General features: G+C 44.0%; 1 protein-coding gene across 2 annotated transcripts in view; it reads left to right on the forward strand.

Moving 5' to 3' along the window:
- Positions 1 to 16,803, forward strand: part of tbc1d22a (TBC1 domain family, member 22a) — a 109,035-nt gene that overhangs the window by 28,943 nt on the left and 63,289 nt on the right. The window contains exons 8-9 of one of the 2 annotated variants that reach the window (XM_070992450.1): positions 1,795 to 1,857; positions 6,507 to 6,621. In XM_070992450.1, the coding sequence (XP_070848551.1) occupies positions 1,795 to 1,857; positions 6,507 to 6,621 (178 nt within the window). Of the gene's footprint in view, positions 1 to 1,794; positions 1,858 to 2,329; positions 2,396 to 6,506; positions 6,622 to 16,803 lie in introns of both variants that reach the window. The other variant, XM_070992449.1, reaches the window with a different exon arrangement.

Raw genomic sequence — 16,803 nt, forward strand, 5'->3', positions numbered from 1 at the left:
GATCGTGTCTTGAAGCCTCTTTTTCTGCCAAATTCTCCTTGTTCCAACACTGTTGACAGAGTGAACGGTGATTTCTAGTGAATTTATTTTCTCTGTGTGTGATTATGTGTGTTTGGACATATGTTGGTTTGGCACTCAAATTGCACATGACAGTAGGTTTGTATGTGTTTTGTGTGTATTATGTTTAAGAGGCTCTCGATATATTTGCATACGTTACGTCTAGCTATACGTCTTATGTTTATCTTTTTGCTGTCTTTGTTCATATGGAATAGCCCATCAGCCAGTCAAAATCTCTCCATCTGTCCCCATAGTTTGTCTCTTCTTGTGTCTGTCCATCTGTCTCTTTTATATATCTGTTTAAATTTTTGGTAGCTTGCCTAAACAACTTGTGTGTATGTGTGTATGCCTATGGATGCAGCCATTGTAGAAGTCCCAGCTTGCGCGGAAAGTTTTTTGAAGTAAACCTGCAGTTTTGCTCCATCCCAAGAGAAAGGGTTTATAAAAAGTCTGGCTTTGCTCTTTTTTTAAGCTATCAGAAGATATGAGGTATGGTCTGGTAGCTTCTTGGTTGATTGGTTTCAACTCAACAACTATTCTCTTAAAGCTGCATTACAACATGTTTGACCATTAGGGGGCAGAAATACTTAAAATTTCTCTTGAAACACACTCACAGTAGCAGAGCCTTGTTATACTCTGGGCTTATGAAGTTCTTGAGGCTAAGTTTTCAGCAAGAAGTACTTACACATTCAGCAGGAACGTGGCAATACTGGCAACCCATCTGAATCCTTCTCATTGCCACCTGTCGAATGTAAGCCCAGTGTTTGCTAATCTTCTAGCTTGTGTGATCCTTTGAGCTGGCAGGAGCTACCTACAGTTTTACATTATTTCTATATGGGATAATTGGAACTCAACCATATCAAGTGCATGCAGTGCTGCTGAAAGTTGCATAGTGTCGAGGGTTTGCATAGAGGATTGTCGATTGCCAGTGGGATCAGCAGTACAAGCATTACAGAATCATTCCACTCAGTGTCATTTGGCTCAATAGCAGTACCGTACATAATAGTGCACAGTGCAGTGCATTTGCATTCACTTGACAAAGGAAAATGATGGTGTTTTTCAGTATGGAACATCTCAGAATTGTGGCGATTTGAACTAAGGACTATATGCTCCTTTTTCACTCGCCACCTCTGCTTTGGAGATGAGCAAAACAGCCTATACCAGGGCAAGCAGCCTGAGTCTCCCAACGCTTTCCAAATACACCGCAATTTTACGTAAATCATTTCAAAGGCTTTGTAATGCAGGAATTATTCTTCACTGAAGATACACATAAATGTCTTTGTGGGCTAATGTAGAGGAGGAGAGCCGTAGGTTGCAGAAGCTCGAGATTGAGCACACGTGCACACCTCCGAACCACCATCAAACAAGTTGATTGATTGATTCAGCCACCATCGGGTGGTATGAAACAGAGAGGAAAAGAAGTGTAGACATAGTACAAAGAAGTGTGAAAGAAATTACCATCATCATCCTGTTTTACCAAAAGAAAACACACGTTATCCCCCTCATTCCAATTGTAGGTAACTCCATCGGGATCTACTTTAGTCAGAACAACCACAGTCATGAGAATGTGACTGTAAAAACAACAGAATTACCCTCAAAGTCTGAAAGTGCTTCTTTCCTTCTGTTCAAAAACAGGTTTAAATATGGAATATCGGGTAGGGGACTTCTGCATTGGCACTCCTGAGTGTAAACGTGTGTGCGTGTGTCTAACACCTCTCTCTCCCATGTTACTGTCAGATCCACATAGACATTCCTAGGATGAGTCCTGAGTCTTTGGTGCTGCAGCCAAAGGTGACAGAGGTAAGGTGGGCAGAGCAGACAGGACTGTGAATACAGTCAGCACAAAGCCGCACACTCACAGACAGTCCGCCCGTCCTGTCTGGACTGTTTCAGCTGGCTTGGCTCCAGCCGCTGTCCTGCATCCGTCTGGCTCCCTTCTGACGAATCTGCCTGCCTGTTGTATCGTTCATCTGCGGGGCAGACACTCTGAAATGGTGTAAATGTGGTCCGACGCTACACAAAAACACACGCAAATGTACTCTCCAGCACACAGTGTCAGAGAGACATCTCAGTGTGCATACTCGCATTTGAGACCACTTCTGCTGTCCATTTCAGACCACCAAAACCCCCATCTGCCTTCAATCAAGAACACAATCCACTAACTGTTGCTCTGTCTCTCTGTCCGTTTCTCTCACTGTCTGTATTGCCCAGATCTGTGCTAACCTGCCCGTTGCTTCAGTGTTTGTCTTTTTTTCTCTCTTCCTCTCTGCAGATTCACATTGACATACCGAGAACTAATCCTCTTATTCCTCTCTTTCAACAAGCTTCTGTCCAAGAGGTGAGACCTACCCCCCTGCTGCACACACACCACCTCATCCAGCAGGATTTTCCCCTTTGGTTTCGGGCAGATAGTGGGTGGGTAGACATTGTGGGTTCATGTTGAGAAACAAAGCACACATGGACTCAAGTGATGGTGAAAAATAAACGTATTATCACTTAAATCACGTTAATTGGCTTGAAAAGGTTAGTGCTGATCGTATGGGGTGTGTTAATGGAATCAGCGGGTGTCATATTAGCATAGTCATAAAAGTCAGTGACGGAACATGAAAGATATTGGCAATATAAGCAAATGCATTTGACCTGATGTCAAATCGTTGGTGTTGTTTTTTCCATCTGCCTTGGAGTTTCAAACGGGAAAACCCTGGCTGCAGTACACTGCATGGGCTGGCATGGGTGCACACACACACACAAACGCGCAAATGAGAAGATATTAGGCAATACCTGCAGCCATGCATGTGTTCAGATACAGTACACATAAACGTCCACCCGGCATGGTTAGCACTGTCTTTGTTGTGCTTTGTTAGCGCTACTGAACAAAGCATTTCTTCTCACGGCTGGGTGCTGTGTTTTAGGGGATATCAGAACTAATTATCTCAAAATCCTGTTAAGCATTATGCTGGATAAAATTAGAACTATCAGTGGTAGTTTGGACACATTAGGAAAACATACAGCAAGGCTCACATCACTGGAATCCTTAGCTGTTAAATCGCTGTAATACCTGGATCAGACGACACAAAACTAGCCCGATTTTGAGACAGCTTTTGTCTACAGGTCACTTCTGTTTCTGCTTCGGTGTTGGATCAGCAGGCATGAGTGCAGCTTTCCAAAAGAAGATGAAAATAAACTTGATTCCATTCATTCATACGGGGTTAAGTTTATCTTATTACAGTGCTTCTGGGAGATCCTGTCATACATAGAAGCACTGGCCTGAGAAGCAGAGAACTGAAAACAGATAGAAAACTCCTATAATGAGGTGCAGGCTAATGAGGTGGCCAGGGCCTGTGGACTGCTTTGTGTCAACACCTACACACAGGTGTGAGCAACCACACGCATAAACACTCCTGAAAAAATACACCATCAGGCATGCATGTGCTCTCAAGGCAGAACACACACACAGAAATCACAAGCACACACAGACACAGCGCCCCGGGCAACGCCACCTTCTGTTGCCCCCCGTCTTGTACGGAATACAACTTGGGGCAGTTACCGAGGAGGTCAGGAGGGAAATAAGATCAGACAAGAAGGAGGCTGCCTTTTTTTTAGCCTATAATCTTACATACAGTATCTGTTACTGCTGTATATATTCCCTGTATTTCTCTCTGTTCCGCATTTTCCCCCGTCGCACCCCCCTCCTCCCTCTTTTTGCGCGCAAAATAAAAGCCACCAGTGTGCACTGAAATTTTCAAGCAGCGTGCTCTCATATATTTTGGTATGCAAAAGACTCCAATGGCCTCTTTTTGTATATGGTTATGCTTGCTTCGACGCCACCTGAAAATCACCTCTGCTTCATTTCATTCACTCGTTTGTCCCTCCCTCCTCCCCCACGGGGCTCCGAGAGATTTAGTCGAAATGGAAGGCAGGCAACAGTCTGTTCCATTTCAAGGGGAGAGAGGGATATTAAAGCAATTCTGCAGTGATTTCCTAAGTGGTATCTGAGTGTTTTGAGTTTTTCTTGTTTTGGAGAACAATATGGTGTTCAGGAGATGTTGATAATCTGCAATTACAGGTTCCCAGTGTGAAAAGAGTTTTCAAACTGTAGACTTTAGTGACTGTGCACATTTGAAGAAAATCTCCTCTTTTTTTTAATTACAAGGCTTTAACTGCTGCTTTTTCAGTGAATAACTCAAAAGGAATTAGTGCATAGGTAGCAATTTAGTGTGATTGTTGATGAACGCTGAAGTATTCTGTCTTTTGAGGAGTGAGTGAACTCGCTTTAAACCCGGAGACGGCGTTGTTTGGGTAGCGTGAGAAGCAGCAGTTTCTCTGCAGTCTTTGTTTTCTGCCTTCCACGTACAAAAACACACCAAGGTGCCTACAGTGAGGCGGGTGAGGGTATGTTAGTGTGTACGTGCGCGGGGTTCGCTCAAAGTGGTTCTGTGTGTAGGTGCCAGTGTGAAATATGTATGTCAGCTTTTGAGGTTGCATGAAAAGAAAGTCCCATTACCCACTCCCCCTGCAAGCAGCAGCACCTCTCCCTGTTTGATAGATGGGGCTTTGATAAAAGAAGAGGAGGTGTGATGTGTGGAGGCAGGTAAAGGAGATTTGTGGAGAAAATGTTGGGGAAAGCCAGAGAGAGTAGCATCTTACCAGTCTCTCTGACTGTCTTAACATTGATTGAATTGCTTTAAATAAAACTGAGAGGGCTTACATGCATGGCTTCCAAAAAAATGACATGTTTTTGCCATAAAACAATGAGCTATGAGGTTATTTAGAAAGTGACAGAAACATGACATATCCCCCCCTAAAATAAGAAAATGCTCGGTGGGTGTGGTACAGCAAGGTGCGAGAGAATGATGCGTGTGTTTTTCTGGGAGAATCTATTTGCACACCAGAGAAAACAAGCTGAACATCAAGCCTCCTCTAATTCACCAGGGCTGATGGCATTAAACAGCCACCCATAACGAAGATGGAAGTGTTTGCGTTGCAAAAAAATATTGAGTCAGAGAGAGAGGGGGGGAGATGGAGGAGGAGACGGACTCAAGAGGGGGAAGAGCAAGAGACGGAGACAAAGTGAGAGGAAAGAAAGAAGAGAGGAGGGAGGAGACCAACACCAAAGCAGAGAACAAAGTTCAAAGTGAGCTTTTTTGTGCTCAGAAAAAAAAAAAAAAAAAAAAAACGCGGCAGAGGAAGTGAATGTGTTGCTCTGTGCTGAGAGAGAGAGAGGCAAAGAAATGGTTCATCTCAAATTTAGAATGTGCTCATCCATTTCCTTGATGCCCCAAATCCCCCAAATTTTTAATTAGCCGAACGGTCGTAACCTGGCTGGAAAACAACAGCGGAGGGTTTCATGGCGTTTGGTGTTACAGATGAGTTTAAATGCCTTTAGATGGGAAATCAGGCACACATGCAACATACACATTAAACATTTAACTGAGGGTTTAAAGGAGATACGTTACTCACTATTATGTGACATCTAACTCAAGTAATATCACATTGAAGTGTTTTTTTATGCTTATTGAAAGTCAACATTAAAAATTCTCAAGGTCAAGAGCTTCTGTTAGAACATGTGCCATTAAAGCGTCCCTGTGGAGTTTTCCTCTAAACAAAGTTATCTGTGCTTTCAGTTTCTCGCTCAAACACTTCTGGCATCTGGCAAACGTTTTGAATGCATTTCCTTTGCAAACTGATTTTTTTTCTTGCTTGTCTATGTTCACGCATTTCGACGCTACTTTGCACACTGTCGCCACCAACAGCGGAATAAAAGTCCATGTGCATCCACCTGCACAGTACAAACAAAACAGGGAACTTTGCTCTGTGGGACGCTTAGTCATCAAAAACCTCGAGGGCACCTTTAATGTTATTCCTCTAACATATCCCCCTCAAAAATGGATGAATATACCCCATAAATTCTACGTCTGTGATCAGCTCATCTGCGATAATTGCTCCCAGAAAGTCAGAGTTTAAACCAGATTAATACCAACTTAAAAATCGACATCTGCATCCTCCTGCCAGACTCCCACAGCAAGCAAGGCCGCGTTAGAGATTCAGCTGCTTTCCTCCTCCCCAGCTTGGCATGCCTCAGATTGCTCCGACATCTACTTTTGCCTTCCCACACCTCACTCACTTTTTCTAAAATGTCCTCTTTCAATGATTTAGACTCAATTCCGACCGGGCTCATGTTTCGGAGGCATAATTTGCCGTCAGAGAAGAGCTAATTAAAGTGGATGTTTTGCTTCGCCATTAGGATGTCATTTGTGAGATAAATGATAAGTCAATTAATGGATTAGCGAATCAAGCGGAAATCTGACCTGGGGTCACTTGTTAAAGTTGTTTTATACGAAACATTTGCTGATTTTAGCTTCTCTGACAGAAATAGATTATAAATTGTCTTGTCTACAAACTCCTGCTTTGACACTCCCTCTCTTTGTGTATGTTTATCTGTGTGTAAGATTTTTGAGCGGATCTTGTTTATCTGGGCCATCCGCCACCCAGCCAGCGGCTACGTGCAAGGCATCAACGACCTGGTCACGCCGTTCTTCGTCGTCTACGTCTTTGAGTACATTGGTAAGTGGCTTCTCTTCCTCTCTTTCTGCCTCCCACATCAGAACTCCCTGATGTTTTGTGCGATATGCTATTGATGTGAGGATCAGTCGTCTCTTTTTTGCTGCTCATCTGCTCAAAGTGCTGCTCTCTGCAGAGCAGAGCGGCACCTTTTGTCGCTCCCAAGACTCTGGAGGGTCCTCACAACAGGTCTCAGGGAGTCAACCCCGGGACCCATCGAGATGGTCTCTCTTTTGACAACTTTTCTGGCCATTGAACTCCTCCTGCAGCCCTCTTTTCCCCTCCCTTTTCTTCCGTATGTCTCCTTTCATTCGCATCTGCACTTCAGTTTGCGTATAAATGTGCTTGCGAGTGCGATTGATCAAAGCATTCTGGTTAAAACGTACAATCACACTGCAAGAGCACGACCCTTAGGCGTGTGTGTGTGTGTGTGTGTGTGTGTGTGTGTGTGTGTGTGTGTGTGTGTGTGTGTGTGTGTGTGTGTGTGTGTGTGTGTGTGTGTGTGTGTGTGTGTGTGTGTGTGTGTGTGTGTGTGTGTGTGTGTGTGTACCCTGCCCTCCTGCTGCGTGCGTTTATGTTGTGCCACATTTATGCAGATGAATGTTTCATTTCTTTCTCACACTTAAATTCATTTGACAATATAAACATACTCTGTCAGATACAAAGCACACACGCAGTCTGTAAACAGGTGAGAGGAAAAAATCTTTGCACATTTTATGGATGATTTAAAAATGATTTTTACAAATCGCTTAAAAAATATGCCCCAATAATACTTTTTTTTCTGCCACTGTTTCTTTTTTAGATGCATGGCACTATAGAAACGACATGATGTGATCAATTTAATGAAAGCCCGTAGCTGCTTTCATTTTTTTAAGCAGTTTATTGTTTGTATGAAGAGCATCACATACTGGTGGTGCATAACTTCCTTCAGTCAGCGCTTTAATGTTCTTGTGTCAGGCAGTCCTCCTTTGGGTTGTTTTTCAGGATTGCTCATGAATGAGCCTTTCAGTATAATCAGAGCCTGATGGTCTTTTCAGTCATCAGAGGTTGCTAATATGCAATTTTTCCAGCATATCTATACATCCAATGTACACGCTGTGTTTGTTCAGTTCCTTTGTGCTGTGTTTTGGCCCCACCAGCTCTCTTTGAAGCCATTTCGAATAGAGCTGCTAAGTGGAAACTACAATGCTCTGCGGACTGCCTCGCACACACCAGACCAAGTGCGGTCGCAGAGATACAATTAGGATCCACAAGTTAAGTGGTGGAAAGCACGCAAATAGGTCACCCTCTCTGACTCCTGTGCCTCTCTGCGCTGCTTTTGGCGCACATCACTTTACTCAGAGCGAACGGGTGTTTGTTTTAAGCCATTTTCTCCACTTTGATGCAGACTTTTACTTTGTTTTCCTTCTTTTAGTGCAGCGCAGCACAAAGCAACAGAGGCACAAAGTACAGCGCAGCCTTCGAAATGACCATGAACTTAAATCAGCACGTCTGAAAAAACAATTTCAACCTTCATTCAGGTTGGATTTATTTCAGGGCTGCTGTATTAGACTGCATTAGGTTGATCGAGGTGAACCTGAAAAACCGGCAAATTAGTATGATTTCCAAAATGATTTCATGTAAAAGCAGCAGTTTCCTCTCACAAAATAATGACTTATTACATCCAGAATGACATTAAGACCTTCATTTCTAAAACAAGTGATTAAAGACAGTCATTCACAAATATGAAATATATTTCCACATCCAGTTTAGGAAACTTTTGGTGCAAATCTGACATTCAGCTTTTTGGAATGAATTGCATTTTGTGCAAGAATCATTAGAAATAATGTTTACAACCCTGGTGACTAGTTGTTTGCAGCATGACGCGTAAGAGATGAGCCTCTTGATTTGTTATTTCTTCGTTTAGCCTCTCCACACCTAAACCTTCCCCACTCTTTTCCTTTGTCATCCTATTCTCCTGTGTCTTGTTTCCTCTTGCTTTTCTACCACTCTGTCATTCTCCACTCTCTGTCTTCATCCCCACCTCTCCCTGCATCAGTTTCTCCTCTGTCTTTTGGCTTTCTCCGTGGGCGAGTCACGCTCTTGTCAGATCTTCAAGGCATCACCCCGCGCTTTGTTCCCCTGCATCTCCATGCGCTGATGAGCCTTGAACAACACACACAGCCAACAAACCTTCAAACGTGCCCGGCTGGCATCTTACATGATGTGTTGATGCGCTGTGTTGTTGTTAGGTGCTCTTGTTTTCTTACACAGAGAGAGAGCCAAAGCAGAGTGAGGTTCGGCTCTTTCACGGGCCTGATTCTGTTCCTTTGTGGAGGGGTAGGAAGTGTGAGATACACTCTCTCATGCTGCCGTGCTCTCTTGCTCTCTCTGGCTGTCTCTCTTCTTCTCTTGCCATCTACTTTTCTTTATCCCTCTCTTTCCCCTTCCTCCTTTGTACCCGACCTCATGAGTGTCTGATGAAAACAGAATTCCTTTCTTAAAGAGTCATTACAAACACTTTGTAATTACCCATTCCCCATGGGCAATGTAGATTGGCTGAATGTTACTTATACAAACAAGTAGGAGGAAGTAACATCTGAAGGTGTTTGCAGGTCAGACACTTGAACTGATCATCTTCTGCGACTGAGGTCAAAGTCTGATCTGTTGAGCCCAAGAGACATGAGCCTGTTTGTTGAGAACACTGACATCTTAAGAAACACAGACTCAGACATTAGACATTAGATTGCTCTTACTCAAACTTGCCAGTGAATTTTCAAGGGGAAAATGACTTTAGTAATTTTAGAGTAGGAGGAATATTTCATACAAGTGTGAATCCCAATGCCAAAAGATTATCATTGAAACTATGACCACGATCAGGCTTCCTACACACATAGTGTTGAATATCACAAACCTACTCATTGAGGTTCAGAAATCTGATAAAATCTGCATTAACAGATTTTTTTTTTTGACACCCGGGGCTGTGGACACGCTTCAAACAAGCTGCAAACACAACACTGAGACATCAGTCGTCTTTTTAAGCTGACTGGCAAACTTAGGTTCATATTTCTGGTCAACTTCAAGTCCAATATTCACTCTCCTTTTACATGTGTTTTGGTCTCCACACTCCTGAGGGCAGGAGTAGGAGTAGATGTTAAATGGCCCAGCTTGTTGCTAACTGTCCGTTGTTGTTTTTTCAGAGCTTTTTTTCTGCCAGCTGTGGCTGAAAACGCTGATGAGAGCGTTGAGAGTTGACTGAAAAACCAAGTTTGCAGACAATAAAACCAAAACACTCAACTGAAAGATACTGGAATGTAGTACTTCTCAGGAATTGCTAGGAAAATAGATTTGATTTGACCAACCACACCGATGTGTGTTCATGTTCCTGACATTAGGGCGGTGGACTGATTGAGCACTGACAACAGAGGTACATGTATTTGTTTTTGTGTATGTTTGGCCTGGAGGGAACGTTCATTTTTGTCCTGTGCAAATGTCCTTGTTTAATAGACACATCATTGGCTGCTGTTGGGAGTGGGCCTTGATAGTTCACATTATGATGCGGTGGCCTAATCAGTCGCCCTAAAAGCTGTTAAACAAAATGAGGAGCACACTAGGTGAGAAAGTGGCGTGGATCAGCCTGCTGCAGAGGCTGAAGGTTTTGTAGCACAGGCCTTAAAATTGTAGCATGAGCTCTACACATTGCTGTTGATACACTGGATGATTTTTTTGGACAAAATGTGTGACTTAAAGCTGCAGTAGGTAACTTGTATAGAAGTAATTTTTTGTCATGTTTGCTAAAACTGTCCCTATGCCCAGACAGCAGCACATGAAACATGTAATCTGTGAAAAAAAAACACGCCATTGGTCCCACCTACTGCTCCTACAGTGATTTGCAAGAATCCACCGCGCCTGACACAAAACAACCAATTAGAGCCAGAGGAGCATCTGAGGGAGTGTCAGACATCTGTCAATCACCACTCACACACACTGCAAACCGCCCCTCCCTCCGCTCATGCTGCCGCTCAGTCAAACAGCTCTGTGAGAGCCGTCAGGAGGCTAGTGAAAGCTATGGCGGAGCAACAGCCACCCACAAAGGAGAAACTGCCCATACCGCCACTGCCTACAACAGCATATACGGCTAAGACAACAAATAACCATGAAGCTAATATGGTGATTGTTACAGTAACACTCCGCAGCGCGTACGGTATGTTAGCAACTGTGATGTAGCTGCTGGGCAGAGTTAGCTTGTTTCCGCTGCTAAGGCTAACGTTACTGGTTGTCACGGCATCTGCGCAGACACCGCAGGGAGGAGGGGCTTGGAGGCAGGGCATGAGTGCAGCGGAGAGGGAGGGGGAGTGACGTGAACTTGTGTTGGTTCAAATTTTCAGGCTAAGTCTGCTCTCTTCTCCATCTTCCCTACTGCAGCTTTAACATAGAAATTGGCAAAATGTCACAACAAAACAAGCCTGCCAGGCTTAATCTTTTAAGTTTAGTGTTTGTTGTAATTTTGTCTTTTTATTTCATTTATTTCCAAAGTTACGAACAAAATGATGTCACGGCAGCCAGTTTACATGCAGGAAGGAAGAAGAATCTACTGAGAAACTAATTAGTTAGGATGTGCTCATCTTAAACATTGTATGATAACTATTACTGCTACTGTCCACAGAAGACAAAGCATTTTGGCATGAAAACCTGCTGCTGTGGTCATTTTATTCAACACACAGACTGATTTCTTTAGCTTATACAACATACATGTCGCATACAGCCCTGCAAACCCTGTTCCAATCCAGATGACAGCAAATTAGTTTGGGCTTTTTATTCACTCTAATGCACAGCAAATTTTCTTCCTCAGAATGTTCATCATTTTTAATTTTCAGATGTGAACGTGTGTGTGTGTGTGTGTGTGTGTGTGTGTGTGTGTGTGTGTGTGTGTGTGTGTGTGTGTGTGTGTGTGTGTGTGTGTGTGTGTGTGTGTGTGTGTGTGTGTGTGTGTGTGTGTCTGTGTGTGTGTGTGTGTGTGTGTGTGTGTGTGTGTGTGTGTCTGTGTGTGTGTCTGTGTCTGTGTAAACAACATAAAGCCTCGTGGATTTGAGCGACAGCCAGGATCAGGAGTATGTGAGTGCACTGATTGGGAACCTGATTAAGACTTTGACATGTTTGCAGCTGCTTAATCCACCCTCTAAACAAGTCTTTTCCGCCTATTCTCTGTTCCATGTTGTGTGCTGTCTCTGTCTCAGACTTCAGTTCTCGCCTGTCTCTCTCCCTCTTTCTGTGTCTAGTTGTTGTTTTTTTTTTTGGGAGACTCATCATTGATTTATTCCCAAAGATTTTTTGGCTTTGGCCTGGTAGTCTTTCATATTTGCCAGGTAGGGGTAGGATAGAGGAAAAAAAAACATACAAAATCACACCCACACCCTGCTGCCCACAATATGTCCCTGAGTATGTTTCTTTGCTTGTGTTAGTTTGCTTGTCTTCTTTTTGTTCCATTATTCCTATCTGTCACTTTGTTAGCGTCTCTTTGTATTTCTTTTTAGCTCTCTCGCTCTGTTCCTCCGGCACCTTTTTTTCTGAGTCACAAAAACAGCCTTGTTCTGGCACCGCAGTGCTTGTTCAGCTGCCATACACTCCATTTACCTTTTGATGATGCAACGTGGAGTGATGGCTCGACCTCTTAAACACCCCATCCTCACAGCACCCCCCCCCCCCCCCCCCCCCCCCCTTCCTGACACCGGTTGTCACTGACATCTAACTGTTAGTCCAAATTGGAAAGTTCCAATTGGTAGATTATTGATAAACTCTTCTGATGCCGTGGAAGAGAAAATACAGCTAAAGTTGTTTTGCATTCACCTGGACTGTTAAGCAATCTAGCAGGCTTCCCTGGTGTCAAAGGAGGAATTGATTTGGTGAGTCTATCGTTCTTGTTCTCCAACTGTGAGGCATTACTCTGCTTTTGTCTTCCTCCTATCTTCCACTGTGTAGCTCCGCTCCCATTAGCCGACAATAGAAGTCATCTAATTAAGGCCGGGATGGGCCATGACAGGCCAAGGAGCCGGGCCAGTCCTCCTTTAATGTGGAGCGGCCATTGATCGGCCCGTGGATCCATAATGTAATCTGCGTGCCAGTGTCTAAGTATGGATCCACTCTGAAGAAAGATGAGAACAAGCGAAGAGATGAAACAGTGCGTTGCAGACAACATTCAGAGAGGTGAGGGCTTGACAGCCGTGAGTGAAAGAGAACCACAGCTAGAATGGATGCGGACAAAGCAGTCGAATATAACAGCAGCCGGAGTGTCTCTTGGCAAGAAAGAGTGAGGGCGCGGCGAGCGACAAACGAGAGCAGGGAAATAAGATTTTGAAAAAGAGGAAAATGACCGACTTAGAAAGTGCCCCCATGCTGTCAGGAAGCAGCTGAGCCGGGCGGTCCTTCCACACATCAAGAGACGAATGGCCTCGTGTAACCTATCACCATCCTCCGCTGTGAAGCTGTACTTGTCATAGCAGGCACAAAGTGGCCAGCAACAGAGAAGCTGTTGCCGGGATTTCGTGAAGAATTCTGCAATTAGCTCTGTGCCGAGACTGCTGTTCAGCGCCGTGCGAGAGCAGAGCTGCCAATGTATAGAGTTTGTTTGGCTGATATAAAAATATGTGCTGTCGCTCGAATAGCAACAGCTTGTCTAAATTTTGTGGGGGTTTTTTGAGCATGAAAAACGAGCTCTGATGCCAATTTAACCAAATATATTGTAAAATAAGGTAATGAAATCAAACCTTAAAGCTGCTATTATGAAAGAATTATCAGCTCGACAGTGCGTTTTGGCTCAATGTTTTGGTTTTATGACCTGCAGCTTTACTGTTTTGGTTCACTCTCATTGCTCAGACATGTGGTCTCCTTGAAAAAACTCAGGTAAACCACCTGCACGGTACACAACCTACCAGGCACCAAATGGCAAAGATGTGCGCGGTGTGCAGGTATTAATGATGACAGTGACGGTGATGAATGTACATGTTTAAAGCTGCGTTACTGGATGACACAAATGTAGCTTACTAGAGAAAGAACTTTTTATTTTGACATATAAGGGGAAAAAAAGAAAAGAAGTCTTTTTTAGCTTTTGCCAAAGTGCTCTTAGTCCTTAAAAAAATGATGCGCTTGCTACCATTTTGTTGACACATGTCGCCGTCCTTGTTGAAGCCGGATAATGTGTTCAGTGAGCAGGAACCCTTGAGGAAGGAAGGATGAGGACAAACCGAAAATGTTCTAGGTTAAGTGTGTTTTAAAATTTAAATGCGTTTTATTGCTGCTTGTCCCCAAATGGCAATTTGAATTACTAACTGAGGGGGGGTTTGAAAAGAGGAGCCGGAGACGTTTTCTCGACTCGCGTCAGCCATCAGGGGTCAGAGCGCTTTCGGAGATGTGTCCTTGAGGCTCTTTGGGAAGATGGAGCGGGTGAGGAGCTCAACGAGCAATATGTATGATGGAGGTCCTGATAGTGCCGTGGGAGATGCTGTGTGTCTTTGTGTGTGCGTTTTCGCCTTTTTAGAACATCAAGGCTGCTCAGATCCCTCGACACATCTTTTCCCATGAAGCTTCTTTAGCTTTTATAAATGCAGAGAAATGTGCACTTACTTTTACAATATGCTCTTTATCACTTTGTTATGCAGGACGGCGGCTGTCTGCTGAATTATACACACGTTGTTTAGTCCGCCCACAGGAAGGAAGAGCTCCGTGCCACCCATTTTCATTTTTTTTCCTTCCTTCTTTGGCATTTTGTGTTATTTTCAAAAGTTTGTCTTCGTCCCGTGGCAGCAAAACACGGGTTTAGAAAACGCTGTGTTCCGCTTTCGCGCTCACACGCTGCAGCTTTGGCGACGCATTGGAAAAGTTGAGGTGAACAGTGCAGAGCAGCCTGCGTTTGAAGAAAGGGAACTTCTCTGTTATGCAGCTCATACGCTGCCAATATCTCTTTCTGTAGTCGCCGCAGCTGTTTGATTTTAACTATAATCGACTGCTATTCCTCCACTTTTCAGAGACGCTCGATGTCCCTTTGTTCAGCTGCTTTTCAGTCCACACTCGGGCGAGAGAATTTGTTGGAAGTGCAAAATTAGGCAGTTACACATTGTTGTCAGTATCACAGTCATTTATCCACTTTTATGTGTAATTTTGCTCCACTTATTTGGTTGTTTATTTGCTTTTTATGCACAAATACAAAGATGCAGGTATGGCATAGTGCTGCAGAACTGTCACTGGAGAATGACCAGCTTGGCAGAGGAAAGCATCATTTATTTTATCAGAAGGCATTTCAGATAGATTTAAATGAAAATGACATGAATAAGCTAAACTTCATTGTTCTGGTGGAGAAAAAAGAAAACGACTGGGAGACTTTTCGTTGGGCCTCGTTCTAAAACTGGCGCCCCTTGCTTGGCACTAGCAACTGCGTGTGTGCACAACTGTGCGGGCATAAATTTAAATATGTTCTTTCTTCACTTGTGTTTCCTTTGAGAATTCAGCTCTGCACGCTTTATTTTATAGTTGCTGTCCTTTTCACACTGAAATTAGTTGCCCTTGTGCATACACTGCTTGTATACCTACCCTCCACTGTTTTAGGGTTTGTGTCTCTGCTGCTCTCTGTGTATGATTCATTATACCTATGAGCTTCCCCTCGTCTGGTATGCTTTGCTAAAAATGAAAGCAACCATTTAGTGTTGGAGCCTGACAGGTGGGTGGCTGTGACAGACCTAAATGCTGCTAATGTACCATAAGTAGGGTGTTGGAAACCCTATATCACAATACAGAAGCAGACTTTGTACAATGCCTCAGAACAAAGGCGGCCCTGCTGGTTGTCGTAGTGAAAGTGGAGCTGCGGCTGGGGCCACTTGTACATGTACATAAACCCGCACAGAGCGCTTGCGTTGTGACGGTGTGTGTGAGCGCGTGCGTGCGTGTGTGTATGGGTTGTAACCCTGCAGATTGACTGGCTTGGCGGAGCACCTGAGGACAAAGCTTGGAAGATGGAAACATACTGTCAGTCAGCTGTGATGAAATGCCTGCAGGAGCACAAACACACGCGCACAAACAAAAAGTGGTGAGGTGAGCTAACACAGCGACGCACGCAGCACGCCGGCCGAATCTGATGTCTGCTGTTGAGTGACAATTAGAAACTCTGTCTGCGTGTTAAGATTTCTGAAACTTTTCTGTCTGAATTATATGTTGTGGTCTGCAGTACATTTTGCAGTAAGCAGCGGTTTTCTTTACTTTAGGCGTTCATTTTCAGCCCTTTCAACCTTACGTTGCGTCTTCTTCTTCTCCTCATTTCCCCTCATCTCTCGTCTCTGATCGGTTGTTTGTCCGCTGGCACGGAGCGTTATCCGTGGCACAACATTGCCCTGTCACACTGCGCTGTGCCGCGCTCATTTTTATTTCAAACGCGTCCTCACATCAGGGGATTACAGCGCAGAACGGTTATTATAATGGCTGGCTCGATATGTGTGGTCATAGAGAGAAAGTGCCAGTTCTGCAGTCAGTAACACAGAAGTCGCTGTCGTTTGGCTCCTCTCAGCATTGTGGAACAGATAAGCAATGAACTTTGCTGCTTTTTGAATGCGCTGTTTATGCTTTTATGGCTACTTCATATTTAAAAACTAGTGAACTGCAGGGAGACTTTTATTGTGAAAGTGTCGTCTTAGTCACTGTGCTTAGTTTCTATTTGCATTTTCATTTTTCCTCTTGGCTTGATTCACAGCCTCCTCGCCTCTCCGTCGTCTGCCTGTTTGTCCGTCTATAGATTGAACAATCTGTGGAGTGGATCTCAGCCAGTAGGCGGTTAACTAATATCGGCTTCTCTCTCCCCATGGTCTGGCCACTGTTGGTCGAGCTTTCTATTCTAAGTCTCCCTCTGATTAACGGCTGTTATTAGCTCTAATGAGCTGCTTAGTGATTGCCCGAGCACAGCTGCTGACATCCAGCAGGAACACTGTCTTTTCTACTTTGTTCCTTATCTGCTTTTGCTTTCTCTAATTTCTCCCGCTTTAATCATTCAGCGGGATTATTGACACGGCGTCGGCACTATTTTCCAGCAGACAGTTTGAGATTCTGTTCTTCAATTTTCTTTGACGTTGCCTCTTTTTGTCTCTCTCCCGGCTTGAGCTTTGCCTCCGTCTCCACTGCTCTGTTTGGTTTAACGCAATCACCATGTTTCTGGGGTTAAGTAATAGC

This window comes from Chaetodon trifascialis, chromosome 22 (genome assembly GCF_039877785.1).
Source record: "Chaetodon trifascialis isolate fChaTrf1 chromosome 22, fChaTrf1.hap1, whole genome shotgun sequence".
Taxonomy (NCBI): Eukaryota; Metazoa; Chordata; class Actinopteri; order Chaetodontiformes; family Chaetodontidae; genus Chaetodon; species Chaetodon trifascialis.